The 17,039-nt window shown below is 44.4% G+C and overlaps 1 protein-coding gene across 1 annotated transcript in view; it reads left to right on the forward strand.

Moving 5' to 3' along the window:
- Window positions 1-17,039, forward strand: part of COQ8A (coenzyme Q8A) — a 46,656-nt gene continuing 29,617 nt past the window's right edge. Inside the window, exons 1-4 of the mRNA XM_080408804.1 lie at window positions 1-143; window positions 12,189-12,383; window positions 14,665-15,075; window positions 16,356-16,422. Coding sequence (XP_080264930.1) covers window positions 12,207-12,383; window positions 14,665-15,075; window positions 16,356-16,422 — 655 coding nt within the window. The 5' untranslated portion in view covers window positions 1-143; window positions 12,189-12,206. The remainder of the gene's footprint in view (window positions 144-12,188; window positions 12,384-14,664; window positions 15,076-16,355; window positions 16,423-17,039) is intronic.

The raw sequence follows: 17,039 nt of genomic DNA on the forward strand, positions 1-17,039 counted from the left end.
GGGGTGGCTGGGGCGGTAAACAAGCGCGCGGGCCCGGGCGGCGGGCGCGCTGAGGAGAGCAGCGGAGCGGAGGGCGCGGAGCTGGGCCGGGCCGGGCGAGGCGGTGGCCGCGGGGCTGTGCGGAGCCGGGCGCGCAGGCTGGGGTACGGGCAGCGGCAGCCGCTGCGGAGGGGAAGGGGCAGGGGCTGCCGGGTGCCCGATGGCGAGGTGCGGGAGGTGGGCGGCGCTGCCGCGGGGAGGGCGCCCGTCCCCGGCGCAGAGAGGGGGCCCGGCCCAGGGGTCGCTCTGGTGGGGCGGGGGACGGGTGCGCGGTCCGGCAGGCGATGGCGGTGGGGTGCCGGCGGCCGCCTGAGCCCCGGAGCGGGCCAGAAGCTAGTGCTGCGGCCTCCTCCGCGCCCTTGGCGGGGCAGCGCCTGGGGGAGGCCGCGGCGGGGGGCCGGCCGGCCGGCCCGCGGGTGACTGAGCGGTGTGGGACGCGCCCCCCGACGTGCGTGGTGACCCCTCTGGGCCTTGTGCAGCGGCGGGGCCGGCCGGCGCTCTGCCCCCGGGGCCCTGCCGGTGCCTGGCGGCCTCTGCCGCAGCGGGGGCACTGTGCCCGGGACAGCGGCGCCGGCGGCTCTGGCTGCTCGGCTGCAGGGGCTCGGCCCCAGCCGGGGACAAAGCGCGGCCCCTGCCGCGCTCAGCGGGGCGTGCGGCCCGCCGCGGGCAGCGCCCATGGACACGGCCTCGCCCGGTGCCGTGCGCGGGCTGCCCGGGGCTGAGCTCTCTTCTCCCGGCCGCCGGGGCCGCTGTGTGCGGCCGGGTGAAGGTGGGCATGCGGGCAGCGTGTGGGTGTTTGGGGTCTGCTTGTGGGATGGGGCGGGGAGGATAAACCGTGAGGTTCTGCTAAGGCACCTCGGAAAATAATCTTCCTTTTCGCAAAAGTCTGTGTAACAAAGTGAACAGGAATGAATGGGGAGATAGTTCTAAGCAGGCACTGAACAAATAATATAAATAATTGCAGATATAAAAATTCGGCTTGTTTCATGTTGCTTTCATAGTTACTGACCATTCTCATTTTTGAAGACCTGTATCTTGTCATTAACACTACTTCTGATAGCCTGGATGTCCCACCCAGCAGGAGTATAGGTGGGGAGCTTCTCTTCAGCGTTCCTTCCATGCAATGAAAATCCCAACTTTTCTGTTAGTGTTATGAAAAATAAAGAAGTTAGAAAGCAAATCTTGATAAAAACGAAGCGAACTTTTTATTTTTTTAAAGTTTAGGCAAAGAAAAATGCGTGAGGAAATAGAAGATGCTTCTTTCAAGAACCTGAAGTGTTGTTTTACTAAAAAGAATTAACCTACAACTTCTGGACTCCATGTCCCATGTTGCTTGTCTTTAGTTTGCTTCACTGAACTGGGGTGTATTTGTTGAGGGGTATGCAAGATAATTCTTAGCACTGGGAGCAGGAGGATACTGGCCAAAGTTTATAGTAGCTCAGTAAAAGACTTCTGAAGGGGTTCAGAAACTGCTCAAAGGTAAAGGCAAAAAGCAGGCCGGTATTTAAACAGAATGTTGGTGGTCTTGCATTTCTGTGCCACGTGAGAAGAACTTGTCTGTCTTTTGATATATCATCAGAAGGCAAAGCATAGCTGTAGTTTGTGTGCTTACCAGTCTGTTTGCTCTTAGAGCAGGAGGCTTCTCTGTTTTGTGAATGCTTTTCCTTTGCTGTTAGCAGTGACCGTGGTGACCTTGAATAAGATATCCTTAGAATAAACAGTTGTATGTTGTCCAGCCTTGCTCAAGGGAGGGGACGGGAAAATAAGTGACCTGCTGTGCATTGACAGTGTCTCCCTTTTAAAAATATGAAGGTGTGATAAGTAGAAGAAAAGGTCAGAAATGTGGAGGATTCCCTTACGTGTTTACTGCCTGGGTGTTGATCACCTTGTTTCATCGCTGTCAAGGAGAATTCTGCGCTATGCAATGCAGCTATGGTTATTTCATTTGTGATATTTAGCACAGGTTAATAATAGCTCATATTGCATCCATGCAGCACGAACAGAACTTTTTTTGGCTTCTAGTCCTCCACTAGTCCTTTTACAGGCAAGTAGTGGTCTGTTTTACACCCTGTTTGTCGGGCTGTTATTTTTCTAGAAACTGAGATGGGTGAGGGACAGCGGCTGAATTCCTGTTTTTTTTTTATTTCACTCAAGTTAAACTGGCTGATTACCTACAGAGAGAAATAAAAAGCTCTGTAACCAAAGACTGGTTTGGTTTTCATGTGTTTGTGGGTTTTTTATTGTTTAACAAGGATGCTGTGGGTGGCATGTGTCTTGTGTTCTCTTACCTTGTATGTCAGTGTGCATGGTATAACTTGCTTGGTCCAGCTGGCTTGCTAAGTGCACTTGGCTTGATTCATGAATAAGTATTTCTCTTATTCCTTAAATCTGTTCGTACTGATGGGTGAACAGTCCAGCTTAGGATGGAGGTAGTGAGTCTGGAGCAGTATTTAGGTATCTCCTGTGTGTATGTAGGTCTCCTGGTTTTCTTCCTCTAAAGCTGTTTAAGAAAGGAGTCTGAATGATGAAGCTTTTTGGCTTATTGAGTTGTGTATTCTGGGGCAGAACATCTTTAGAAGAGTAGCTTCTCTCTCAGCTCGTTTTAAAAAAGTGCTTAAAGTGCTGCCTGTTCTGAGTGTGTGCTTTCCTTCAGTACTTGAAGAAGAGTAAGCTATTTGTATATGGAGCCAAATGCAGGCTAACCGTAAAGCACAGTAGTTTGAGGGAGGGGGTTAAGTCGGTGTCTGCTTTCCCACCTAGCAGTGAAAGCTCATTTTATTGACGTACCTATCTTTAGGTTCAAAGATGCTCTACATCTTTTTCAGATGCCATTTGTTTTTCTCCCCTTCCCTATCTGTCTGCTCCCCTCTTGCCCTCCCAATAGATGGCAAAATTAATCTGAGCTGGTGACAAAGACCAAGATGTAACAGGATACGCAAGTTTTGTCCTTTCCTTGCACAGTTGTGTTATTACACTTTGTTGGCTTCTTGTTTTGTTAGTCAGTAGAGGTGTAGGACTAAATGAAGCATGTTAAATTCCCAGTTACTCAGTATATTAAGTGTTCCATGTGCTTCCTGCACATGGAGTTGGCTTCTAGAAACTCTACAGATCTGTATGTCTGCTTAACAAGTCTGCACACCTGTACGGAGTTAAACCATAGGTGGGCTTTTTCCCTGGAAACTACATAAGGCTGTGTCTTCTTAAAGGTTAAGTAGATTCTGTATGTAGAGACATGAGGAAAGATGATCTGCTTGTGGTCTAGGTGGTCCTAGTGCTGTTTTGTGTTGTGCAGGTGGTAGCTTCCACTTACAGAGAGTTTTCCTACTGTGTTTATTTTGCTTCTGCACTTTGTCCTGGTTTTCTGTGTAGATTAGTTCTTGAAGTAGCCCCTTTCATTGCTGTTCACATCTCCTTTCTAACCAGTGGCACACCTTGTTTTTTTCTGGATGTGCTGAACAAATATACTATAAAAGGACTTGACGTAGTATTCTGAAATGTTACAGCTCTTCTGCTGTCTGAATTGTGCCATTTGGGAGTACTGAATTCTCATGTTGTTTTGATACTGTCACTCATCAAGAGAGTAATTGGGACTATGAAAGAGGTAGAAGGGAGAATGACTAGGCAGTAAACTGCAAGTGGATTGAGTGAGTGTTTCTTTTAGAGAACTCCTCTCAAATTGGTAAGCCTAGAATTTTATATTGCATAGCAAAACTTTGTGGAGCATGGTCATTCAGAAGTTGCTCTGGGAGGTTTGGGATTTTCAAAGGCACCTATATAAGTTGCTTATGACTTCAGCTCTTCTAATTTGGAAAAGCAGTATGTTTATTCTATACTATATAGAGTATGATTTCATAAAACCTGTACAGAGAGCATAAATAATAGTAGATTACAGATTCCATATTGGGTATGAGAGCTTGCAGATTAGGTTTAGTAATAAGTTATGAGAAATACAGAGCTCATTACTCTTATTTACCCTAGTGTCAAAAATACCTATGTGTAATGAGTAGCGACTGACACAGATAACTTCTTGGAGGACTGTGGCAGAGCTGTAATGCAGGAGCTGTAGGTTTTGATAGATGATGCTCCCCTTTAGCACAGAGATCAATTTGTCTTGGAGTAGTCTTTTTTCTTTTTTTTTTTTTTCGCCTATGGTCCTGTTCTTGCATCCTATTTTTCCTCTTCTTACAAGGACATTGTGGCGCAGCCAGAAAAAAAAGGCTTCTAGAGCTAGGATGCTGGTATTTAAGGGGGCTATGAATAGACTAGGATGTGTTGTAAATTACTAAATTTGAACTTAACCCTAGCTTCCAGGGCAAGGTTGAAAGCCATGGGATCTGTGTAGACATGTATACCCACAGAATCAATAGCAGGAGACTGGTATCTGACCTGCTGTGCACGATGATAACAGAAGGGTTATGCTCGCCCTCTGAGCAGAGGATGAGTGTATGCCACCTGGAGAGACGTGCATGGGGTGCCTCTCACTAACTTTGTAACAGTGACTCAAGACATATGTGCATGGTTCTGTCTTTGTGTAGAGAAAGGATAATAAGCAAAATGTCTTCTTACACCTGAGGAGGACACATGTGCAGTACAGTTACAGGTGTGTCTAGTTTTCCAGAGGCTTATAATTAGAAAGGTTCTGACTAGAACCCATTGCTGGTGTGGCATTTCATCATTTAGATTTAGCTGTTAAAAACACACTGTTAAGGTGTTCAACACTGTTAAGGTGTTCAGCAAACTGGCTATAAATCCTTGTTTCTTTCTGCTCTGTAGGAGTGGATGTTTAAAGGACACTTAGGTATAGGCTGTGTGCTGTAAGGATCAGGGTGCTCTGGAGAGAGCTGTGATTCTTTTCCCAACACCATCATGGACATGGGGTGTATTTTTGGGAAGATTAATTGTTCTCTTCCCTCTAAAGTAGAGAACTTTGATATCAGTCCCATTTCTTTACCTTCTTAAGATCTGTGAGTGAAGAGCTATGTGTTTAAATGCAAGAGGAAGAGCTGCTGTTTTTCTCAAGAATTTTGCCCTAAGTAATGGTGTATTTGAGTCTAAAGGAATGTGACCTTCTTTGTGAAGCATGGCTTTTTATTGGTTTCCAATTCCTAAATTGGACTCGGTGTGCTTTCAGAAAGTTAAAACTTCCAATAAAAACAGTTACAACATAACAGTGTATGCTAAAAAAACCAACCCACCCTGCCACCAACCCCAAAATTAACTACAAACTGATAAGCTCCCTCATTTATAATTTGTATTCTAGTTCAGAGCATGAGACCAGGGGGCAGCTTTGCTGGTTCCTGGCAGGGAGCTCAGTGCTGTGGAGCTGTGCATCAGGCAGGGGCTGGTGCCCTGTGCATCAGGGAGGGAGCTGAGCTTTGGTGGTCTCTTCTGCTGTAATTGAAGTGACTCTGTGAAAGCCTAGAGCTGCCCTGCAAACCCATGGGGAGATGTTTGTAATGTTTAGTTTTTGTTTGGAGCCCAACGTTTGGGTTTAATCAGTGCAGAGCTTTAGTGTAACCCTTGTATAAATAACTGCTGGTTAGAGTTGTTCCACATGGATGTGGAGGATTTGTCTTTTAAAGTGATGCTGTATGCTAACACTGACGGGGATGACTTGGAACTAGTGAAATATGCTGTTGTGTAAACTTGCCTTAAACACAAATAAAGGTGTAAATTCACCTTGTGGTAATTTGGTTTCTTAAGTATATGCTTCAGATATTGCATCTGCCCAATCTCGTATTAATCTATGTGCTTTCTGGTCATGCTCTGTTTTGATTTTAATATACTGTTGTCCTTGTTGCTGGATGAAAGATTCACATGCATGGGGAAGTAACTTTAGTCACAGAATTTATCAGTTATTCATGTGATTAAAGCTACACTTGTGCCTGCAGCTTTTGAGCTATGTAGAGGTTGCAGTGCCATGGCTTTTTCTAAGTGCTGCTCAATGCATAAATAGAAAATACTCCTCGTTTTTTCCATGTCCTCTTATTTTCTCCCTTTCTTCTTGGTAACATAGATAATGCAAAGATAGGATGTTAGGTATGAATACAACTCCACATTGAAATACTGGCCTAATGGCCCAAATCTTTTTGCACTGCGAGTTAAATGAAACTTTTATTGGTCCCCTGACTGAAAATATGTAATTTGCAGGAACAGGCTCAGAACTCATTCTTGGGGAAGAGCGACTGGTAGCAGCCTCAAAATCACAGCGATTGAGTTGGCTCTACCCCAGTGTAATGGGAAACAACGTGTGCCCGGGACAATTTAATAGTGTATTGTGTCAAGGCATATCAGCAGAAGTGGCCTGTAATGAGGGAGTGCTCTCTCCCACTAGGATCTTAATTGTGAGTGAATTATTTCTAGATCTATGGCCAGGATAGAAAGGGACTCTGTTAATTCCAGGCACGTGGGCTGTGACTATGCTTTTGCATGTCTCCAGACGTTATCCGGAAAGAAGTAAATAGAGCCATCAGTCCAGAGCATTCACTTTGCATTGATGTATCTGTGCCTAAAATAAAGCAGACCGTGCTAACTTTTAAAGCGTCCAAGCATTTTTTTCACTCTTATATTGTTTGTCAAGCCATTTATGGGGAAAATGTTCGTACTGGGTTTTGAACTAGCTGTCATTTGCCAAAAATGACTGCTAAGCCTTCTGAATTTTGGTGTAAAGATGCATTTGTCTGCCAAGCAGCCCACTTTTATCAGTGCTTGCACTGCTATTATAATGATCAGAGAGTAAACAAGTTCTGCCTGCCCTTCAAAGTTGTTTGTTTTAAATGGCATTGGCAGGCTGCTATGTGAAAGGGTAGATTTAAAGGAGCTTTCGCAGACTTGATGAATTCAGTTTAAGGAGGCTTGAGTCAAAGCCCGCGGGGCGGGACTCAAACATAGGAGTCCTTCGTTCTGTTGTAGGTCAGATCTTTAAATAGTTCTTTTGGAGCTGCAGTGTGTGGGAGATTTGGGGAGGGGGAAGAATGAAGGATAAGCAAGGTAGATCTTCAGTTCGATTTGAAGGATGATGGCAGTTTTGTCCTGCTGAAACGCAGTGTGTTCTGTGCCCTGCATGGTTAAAACTTGGGTCAGCTGCAACCCGAGGAATCTAGCTAATCAAAATATGTCTAGGCAGGGGCCTGGGAATCTGGTATCAAAGGAACTGGTGGGGAGGTGTGTGGTGGAACTGAAAAAGGCCACGAGTGAAAGGATCACATGAAATGGTTGGTATGGCAACACGCACAGAAAGAAATGGAAAAATCTGTAAAAGACCGGTTACAGCTTGATGAATAATACTTATTTTGAAGTTAGTCTACTGCTGGTTTATGGCCACAGAACAAATATGCCAAGCACCTGGTCATCTGTATCTTGTTATTGGTGTTTATTATTTTTATTTCATACTGTTGCCACAATTGCTCTGATGGTGTGGGTGGCTATAACACTGATTCCAGGGTTATAGTCCTTGTTAAGATTCAACTAAGATAACAGCGTTTGTGATAATGGATAGTAGCAAGAGGAGGGGACGGTATAGAGATAGCTTCCTTTGGCAGCATGGTATTTAATTATCTGCCTTACTACCTCTCCAGCCTAATATTTTTCTATTTTTGACTCTTTTATTTAAAAGAAAAGGTGGGCATAAAAAAGGCAGCTAAAACTTCTGCAGACCTCAGAGGGGGAGTATGGGCTACTGTAAAACTGTTAGGGTTTTGGTGGAGTTTGGTTGGGAGGTTGTGGTGTGGGGTCTGGGTTGGTTTTTTCTGTCTGTTTTTTCAATTACTCAACAGCAAATGAGCTGCTTTCTTGGGTGGATAGCAAACTGTTGATGGTAGAAGTAATTTTCTTACATTGGAAGAGGCTGTGTTGTCATGTGCAGAAAACTTTCAGGTACATTTATGGTGTATTCCTGTATGATTAGAAGTCTCCTTGTGTTTAAACTTGGTCTGTCCTATGTATATATGTCCTATATATATGTGTGTATATACACGTATGTATGAGTAAGGTTTTTGACTGTACAAGTATCTAGAAAAAACTACGTGGAGTCAGAAGCTGGTCTCTGTGTCTGTAGAACACGTTAGCATGTGGAAAAGGGGAATGAATGGAATGTTTTGAAAACAGTACAATATAAGAATTTATCTGTTGCCTGTTGTAAGGCTTTGCATTTCTGTTATTGGTCTCTGATACACTGAGTATCTCACTAGACTTGGTTAAATCTTCAGTCCGGTAGTTTGGCTTGTTGAATAAGGGAGGAAACGTGCTGCAGTTAGTCACTAGAGGACAGTGGCTTGTGAGGCAGGTGTTAATTATGCATAGGAGCATCCCAGGCATTGATGTAGTTTTGTCATTACGACAGGGTTCAAAATCTGGTGCAGTGTCAGGAGCTGGTTTACCTACTGGTGTGACATCTAACCTGTACAAGTGCCTCTGCCTGCTGCATGAACCTTGTCTGGTGTCTGAGGATGACTTGACTCTAGCCTTCTCGTGCTAGGAGGTGTGGGTGTTTTCCAGAGACTTGTTCAACTGTGAGAAGTTTACTAAGGAAAAACCGTGACCCTGCCTATTCTTGGAAAACAGCTTACGATTGACACTTGTCACCCCTCTTCAATCCAGGTTAGCAGGCACTCTGGCAGCTTGCATAGACGTGACCGACTTGTCCATATTCTGTGCTGGTGGTGCCCTACTTTGCTAGTGCTAGATAACAAGTCCTCAGGAGACAAGTCAAATGCGGTATAGACTTTGTACACCTGGACCAATTCTGTTTGAAACCACTCCTTAATCTGCTTTCGATAGTTTGCTTACACTGTTTATGTATTGATTTAGTAGTGGTATGAATAGAACTTGCCGGGGGTGGAAGGAGGAGAGGGGAAGTCCCTTGCCTGCTGTTTGCACTGGGTATTAACACCAACGTATTGCTGGGGATACGTACCAGTCTTCTTGGAAATGGCTTTCAGTTTTCATGTCTTTTGGCCTTGCTTGTGCTTACTGCTTCTTCACTGAAGAAGAAAAAGGTATTTTTTCTAATTCTTGGTAATTTATGTATAGTCTTTTCCCTTTTTGATTATTTAGCATGTGTTTTCTTCCATACTTCCCCCTTCTGGTTGTGATAACCTCATTAGTTTCTGCTTTCTGTGTCCTTCCCAGGATAATTAACCAACATGTCTTGCCAAACATAAGGTCTACAAAAGTAGATAACTTGGTATTTTTTCCATTTGAGGGAAATGGATCCGGTAGCACTTCAGTTCTCATAGAACTTATTAGCTCCCGCTTCTGAAAATATGTTCCTCTTTCTGAGCCTTTATTTCTTGGTAACTCCCCTTGGGTTTGACCTCTGAAGTCCTTATTGAGCCATGCCTTGCCTTTGTGCTTCTACTGGGGTTTCTATTTGGGTCTCTGAGCTACCTGCAGAGAATCTAAGTGACTGTTGAAAACAGCAAGTCAGTTGCCTGCAGGCTTGTATTTCCTACAGGTAGGAAAAGAGGTCTGTGTTGCAGCAGGGTGCTGGGATAAACAGCCTGTTACAATAGCCTGTCCTTTGGCAGCGCCGCATAGCAGCATCTTGCTGATGCTTCTGAGCTAACAAAGAACTTGCTAGGTGGTTATAACTGCTGTGCAGAGGAACATGGTGGTGGTGGCCTGCAAGTCAGAAGGATATTGGTAACAATGTGCCCAGTGCTGTGTTTTATAGCCAAACTTGTGAAGTGCAGTTGGGCCTCTTTGTTTGTTGATATATTTAGCAATGGAGGGTTGAGTGCACATTGTGCAATGTGTATTTTCCATTTGTGGTTGCATTAGCTTCCCTGAAATTTTGTTGGAAGATTTATTTTTTTTAAAATGCACATTTAGTGTATCAACTGTCACTTCAAGATAAGTCCTTCAGCAGTTTTTGGGTGAGAGGAGGATATGGTTTTAGTATCACTGGTTAGAAAGAATCCTTGTTAAAAGTGGATGTCTTTGTGTGTGTTGTCCAGGTCTACACTGATCTATATTGTATTACCTCTTGTTGCCCTTCGAGGGAGGGAGGGAGTGAACTTTTTGCATTCAGGCTTTCCTGTGCTTCTAATACTTGTGACTATAAAAGCACTTATTTCTTAGTAGTGGCAACCTTTGAACAGTCATTTCGGCAAGGACAGTACTGCGATGTTGGCTGGTTTCTTTGCCTGGCTCTGAATTGCAGGGACTGCCCGCAAATACTTTGAGCGAGATCCATGTGGAAATTTCCAGTGTGAAGATGTGTCAGGAAAAAAAAAACACCTCCTGTTGGTAGAGTACATTTCCTTACTTGACGGGCAGCTTTCAACTTTAAAAGTGCATTGTACAACGTTAAAACCAACCCTAGCGATTCAACTCTGGAGAGATTCAGGAGTAATGCTTGTTACCAGTCTGGAACATATGGATAGGTCTTGTAAAGACAATCACAGAATAATGACCTGGGTAGGCTTGATTTTTCTTTTTATAGCTAGCCCATTAAGTCCAGATTTGTTGTAAACACTTGATTGTCCTTCTACCAATGATACTTAAAGCATATAACATATACTTCCTGGCTACAGCAGTTGTTCCCAGTTTTGATCACAGGTTAACAGCTGTTGAACAAATACTCTGGTAATGTTCTGGGGTTTACCCTGTATTTGCATAATAGTACGTTTCTGAAATTCAGCTGTAGTGATGACAGTGTGTCCTGTGTGAGTGCAGCAGAACTGTGCACTTATGCAGAAACTTAGCTATAGCAGGCCATGCTTCTCCTGCGCGACTGAGATAGCAGACATGTTTGTGAGACAGGCTTTGTGTTTCCCAAGAAGGTAACTGGATCCACTTGCTTGCGATCTGTGGCAGGGCATGATGCTGTGTGCACTGTTGACTCAGGATCACTTGTACCGCTTCAGTGTTTAATGTTTATGGTTGTAATGCATATGTGAGTGTTGACAGGTTATCTTCTAGAAATGAATTGGTACCTGTGTACCTACCTACCTGGGAAGTAACTTAAATATGTGGCCTTAGACTAGTGTTTGGTACCTATCGCAGTCAGAACATTTTTTTTTTTTTCCTGCAAATCATTACAGAGAAAGCTATAAGGTTGAACTTCAGGCAGCATCTTGTGCCAACTGCGTGCTTCTGTCTTCAGTGTCAGCGATGGTGGGAGGACGTGCCTCTGAGCCAGCTCTGGCACTGTGACCCTGGCTGTGCTTGAAAGATGTGGGAGATGAGTGAAATAAGCAGGTGAAAATCTCGCTTGCAAAGTGGCTTTGGCACCCTGGCCACTCCTGGTTTTCTTTTACGTGAACCACAGTGCTGTAGGCAAGCCAGTGTCCTGAGCCTCAGCTTTGGTTCTAGGCTGAGACACAGGGGTCAATGGAACTTGTTTTTCCCAGATGTGCTCTGTCCTGCATCTGACAGCGCTCAGTTTGTCTTTGAAGATGCTGAAATTGCACAGACTATTATGAATCTGGGATGGAGTGCTTCTTGAACAGGGAGGGGGGACCAAGTCAAAAATTTATCGCTGTAGTGCAGTACTTTGCAAATGCTGTGGTAGATGGGTGTTCTGAGTGTACTTAAGTTTCCAAGTAAAAGTAGCAGAGTGAGCTACAAGTTGGGGACTGAGCAGACTACCCTTCAAGGACAGACAAAGCTTACTCATTGGTGTGGGGTGAAGAAATTTGGCTACGTAAAATGAGCAGGCATAACTCCAGGAGGGAATGGAATGTGACAGTTGTCAGTGCACTTTGTCTGTGCTATCAGGCCCTGAGAATATGTTTCAGGGCTGGATAATAATTAAAGGTCAAATGCTAATGCTTTCAATCCTTCTTAAACATCTGGAAGCAATGAAGGCCATCTTTGCGGTGTTACTGACATTTACCTGTCTTTGCTTCCCCTGGTCAATGGTAACTTGAACGTTTGCATGCAGTCCTCGAACGTTACCCTAACTCATGAACAGTCATAAGGAGAGTTTTTGCTTTGTCTGGTAAGGTCAGCTAACTAGCTGTCATTCAAGCTGGCCTGTGTGCTATCTGAGCTGCAAAGTTCCCATGGTGGCTGGTTGCCAAAGCAGAAACAGATTGTCTGAGATATGCCGCTGGCTCTTAGGTGTCTTGAAACTGGTTGCGAGCTTGTTCCTTGACCTCTTGCCTCTTTTCCCTGTCCTCCCCTCCTTCTTTTTCATCTTGCAGCACGGAAGGACATCAGTCATGGCGGGCGATGCCATCATGGTCATGCGAGGCTTGACAAGGCTTAGTAAAGCAGTCCTAGAAACCCAAGCAGGACAGCTTCGGCAGGTGCTCCTTGGGGGTGATGCAGTTACCATTGCAAGGACTCTCCAGGCCACTGCTGAAGAACAGTTCAGTTCTGCCTTGGGGAAAATACAGGTAAGCAAAGCTTTTTGTGCATAGTCTAGTCTGATGTTTTGCTTTTCCTCCAGGTACTTTTTGGCTTTGTTGGGAGATTGGCTAGGAACTTGCATCATAAACTGGAACCTAGCTGTCAAGTGCTGGATCGGTAATACAGATGTTGCAATGCTCTGGGGATTCTCCAGGATTTCTTATGCTGTGCAGTAGTGTTTGGATGGGAATGGGAGGGGAGTGTTACTGCAGAGTGTTTCTGTTTCCATTACTGAGTGTTCAAGACATGCTGAAAATGAAAAGTGCTTTGTTCATCTCGTCAAAGACCAAGCTCTTGCTAAGACTGGCCAGCAGCTTTGTTATTTGAAGTCTCCTCTTAAAGTTCAGTCATTGATTGCCTCTCCTTTAACTAAGTGAATGAGCTCTTTTAGAGTGAATTGGGTTTATCTCGGTGCTGCTTCCCTTGACAAAACTGGTGCATGCGGTATTTTTCAGATTGGCTCAGGGTCAGATGTTTGCATGTTCATCACTTATAGCACAGGCTGGGTTTTCAGGACTGACTTTCAAATGAAGAATGTAAAGAAAGCCAGATTTTTTAATTTTTTTTTTTAGGCAGCAGCTTCTGTCACCAGACATGGGGATGAATATATAAGAGCTTCACATTTGCTGTGTTTGCCATCTCTTGAAAACATGGTGCTTATCTGAGGAAAGGAACTCCTCTTAATCAAAAATGATCATCCTTTATCATCCTTTAGAAATACAGTGTAGCTCAGATCATAATTATTGGAGCAGAAACTAATGAGCGAAGTTTTGATGTTTTTTTATGCAATGAGCTTAGGCTATCATGGCAGTCTGTAGTTTCAGTCCTAGAATCTGCGCCTGTGTTTCCTTGGTTCTGTTTAAGCTTGATACAGAAATACACTGAGTGTTTTTGTTTATGGGGATAGTGCTTTATCTTGCCTTTGTCCTTTTGCATCCAGGGAGAGAGATGATGCTCTCTTTCTGTGCGTAAGAGAAGACCCCAAGCGCACCTGCACAGAACTTGCCCTGTGTTCTGTAAATGAGAAGCTGCTGCCAAAGCAGGGCTCAGTAAGAAATCTGCAGTCTGAACTGTTTTCTGTTTTGAACAAAGGAAAGCTTTTATGTTATGTGACCATTTCTCTTGATCTATGGCAGGGTTTTGGCTGTCTGACGTGTGTTTTTTTAGAATTTAAGTGTGGAAGTAGAGAGGTAGTCTTACTTGAAATCATGGGTCAGTATTGTGGCGGTAGTCCCTGTCTATAAACAGATTTCTCCTCGCCCCCACTGTGATGTTGAGGTTCAGAATAGCATGAGACCTGCTGAATAACAGGAAAGACTATGTTCTGTGTTTTTCTGTAAGGAAGGGAAACGTAATTAGTGTTTAGGAAAGAGCCTAAAGTATGCTGCCTGCTTGCCTGACCACAGCAGGATTTTAAATCCTGTTGATTAATAGTCATCAGTTCTTCCGTCGTGTTGCTGCTGCTGTGATAGGTAACTAGAGTATGTCAAGTAACAAGTAAATAGGAGATAATGCTCTGCTTCTGACTTCTTATTTATTTTTTCCACTCTGAAAAGCAGTGGGAAATCTCTGGACATAGTGGGGCAGCTATTGCAGGTCAGGGCAGAACAGAAAAGACTGTCAGGAGAAGTTTGCCTTGAGTGTTGTGGTGTCTGCTGCTGCTATTCTGACATGAACCCTGACATAGTTTAGTGGTTGAATAATGAAATGTGCTTTGCAATTGGTAGTGTCGTGGCCATGGAAAGCTGAACTTATTTGGCCTACGAGCAGGTATCTGGTATTGCTTTGGGCTTGAAAGTGCTGACGTTGCATGATCGATCAGGGACAGGATGGGAGGGGAGGGACATGGTAGGGGTAAGAACTGAATATTATGAGGTTTAGCTTTCTTTTATCCTTCCAAAGTATATTTATGTGATTGTGTTCCCATCACCTGTTGTTTCTGAGCAGTGTATTGCTTCTAGTGAACTCCGTATTTAGTGACCCTTCCTGGCAGTGTATGTAGAACAAGGTGCCTTCAGTTACGGGCGTTTGAGAAACTTAATGAATTTGTCCCATCAGTGGGGTTGAAAGACTGCCGATGGTGCCAAGTGTCCTCAAGTGTCTCTTTCCTGGCTTTTCCTGTGGATGCCTGCAGTGCCAGAGTCTCTACAAATTACTTATTATGGAGACATGACAGCCTAGCTGCATGCCCATCTCTGAAGACCATGGGTGGGTAGTGAGCAGGTTTTTAAAGTTCTTTTCTTAAAGTATTTCTACTATTGTTTGCAGGAACTAGGCAAACAGCAGGAGAACTTAACTGATCTCAGTGAGGACTTTGGGAAAGACTATGACCTCTCAGCCCGAGAGCCATCAGATGCTCCAACGGACTTCTCCACTGCCTCTGGCAAGCCTCATGAACGTGGCGGTGAAGGCCCTGCTTACTCTTACACTACAAATGGACCTTTTAAAAGTGTTGGTGAGACTGGAGATTCTGGCATGGGTCAGAAGCCTTTCCCTCCCAGAATGGACGCAAGGCTATTTGGAGGCTTTAGGGACCCTGGAAATCCTTTTGCTGCTGCCTTTGGACAGAATAGGGCATTTCACCAAGACCATTCCTCTGTTAGTGGATTAACAGCTGAAGATATTGATAAAGCCAGACAGGCCAAAACAGGTTCAGAGCAGAAACCCTACAAACAGATGGTATGTTTTGGTTTAGTGGTTGTTTTTGTGTGGTGTGTGGGGTTTTTTGTTTGTTTGGGTTTTTTAATTAAGAATTCTTAGTACTATGGTTTCTGTACTGGGTTGTCCTTACCATCTCCCGTGTTTCTCTCATTTCTTCCTCTTCCGCTATTCCCTTTTGTGCAGGCAAGAGAGTGAAGTGCCGGTGCTTGTTAACCCTGATTTCTGTGATATTTATTCTGTCAATAGCTTTTTAGGCTCTCCTTTCACACCTGCCCCCTCTATAGGAGATATTCGAATGGGAGAGGATGTTTAAAAAAGCATATGTAGGATATAGACTTCAGTTTTGTATTAACAGGACCTCTCCTTTCATTCACTGGACTGAGGACTCTATGTACTTACTGATACACGTTTCAGTAATGAAGGGGCTGTATTTCATCCCAGTTTTCGGGGTGAAGTGTTGAGCAGTTGGGGACAGCTGTAGGCTACAAAGGTTTGAAGACTGACCCAAAGAGTCTGTCTTCTCCTCGTAGAGCACTGTTCCCTTTAGTTAGTTATTTTACTATGGCTGCGAAGAATGAATTGGACCTAAACTCCTTTCAGTGAAGGCTGTTGCTTCCTTTACTGTGTCTTGCAGTCCTTCTAGAGGCGGAGGGAATGTTGCCCTGAGCATTAGTTGATTGGTGAGTAGCATAGCTCACAATTGTTGCTTTAGTGCTTCATGCCCTTGTGTGAGACAGTGCAGAAAGCCCACAGCAGAATTCACAGCGGAGGTACTTGCCATCTGCTCTGACCTTCTGCCTCCTTCCCCAAACCTAGTATCAGATGTCCTGTGGGTTCACTCATACAGGATATTGCTTTGATGAAAATGTATGCTTCTGCTGCTCCAGCTGTTTTGCGTGGGGGAATTATCTACAGGGCTGTGAACCTGATAGCCTTCCGTGAGTTTTAATTCCATGTGTGGAAGGCAGTTTGGGTTGGCATTGCACTGCTGCTCTGAGTTCAAAATATAAGGGATGCTGAGGTGAAGGTAAAAATGAGGTTTCAAAATGGGGTTGTCAGCTCTTCTTTCCCACCCTCTTCTCTACTCCTCTTAGTGTATGTTTCAGTTCCTGGTGTGTCTGTTCTAGAGTGTGTTCGCTTGAAAATCCCTCAACACGTATAAGACTTGGTGTTCAAGAAAAGCTTTCTGTGGCAGTGTTGTTAAAGTGCTTTCATGAATTTGCAGCTATCTGACCATATGCACAGTTCATTTGTGGATTTCTCTTTCTTTTGTGTTCCTTTCCCTCTTTCTGCTGCAGCTCAGTGAGCAGGCCCGGGAGAGGAAGGTTCCTGTCACAAGAATCGGAAGGCTTGCCAACTTTGGAGGTCAGTTTGCATGCCCCTATTTGCGAAGTCCCTATACTTGCACATACTGATTAATGGCTGGTATGACAGTGCTCCTGCTGAAGCAATAGTTGGTTCTATTTTCTAGTTAAGCTTGCTAATGGGAAAGTGCTTTCCCACAAACAGCTGCTTAGCTCAGAGCTTGATTTGGTCTTTTTCATTACAGTAATGGATCTCTGCCTTTGGTCAGTATGAAGTTATACTTTGAATCCTGTCTTCTGTCATTCTTATCGTACCTAACTGCTACTGTCATAGTATGGCAAAGAAAAAAGCTCCCCACCTAAACAGACCTCTCAGATCTGTTCAGCATGCTACCTGTAAACAAGAACTACAGAGCTGGCATGGGTTTTCATTTGTCTTAAGATGGCAGGCTAATATAGGCCTGGAGTGTATTTTTGTGTACCTGTTCTGAAAAGGAAAAAGTCACTCTTAAGAGTGTAGGGCAGATGATTTGGGAGTGCATAGTAGAACGTCCTATCCTTATGGTAACGCATACTGAGCTGTGCTGTTTTCATGAGAGGGAGAGAGTGAGGTGCAGATTGTTCTGCAGTCTGTACAAACACCCTGGCTCTGCATGTCTGGTTTCACCTTATTAAGGA

Source organism: Falco punctatus (genome assembly GCF_963210335.1).
Source record: "Falco punctatus genome assembly, chromosome: 12".
In the NCBI taxonomy this organism is placed as follows: Eukaryota; Metazoa; Chordata; class Aves; order Falconiformes; family Falconidae; genus Falco; species Falco punctatus.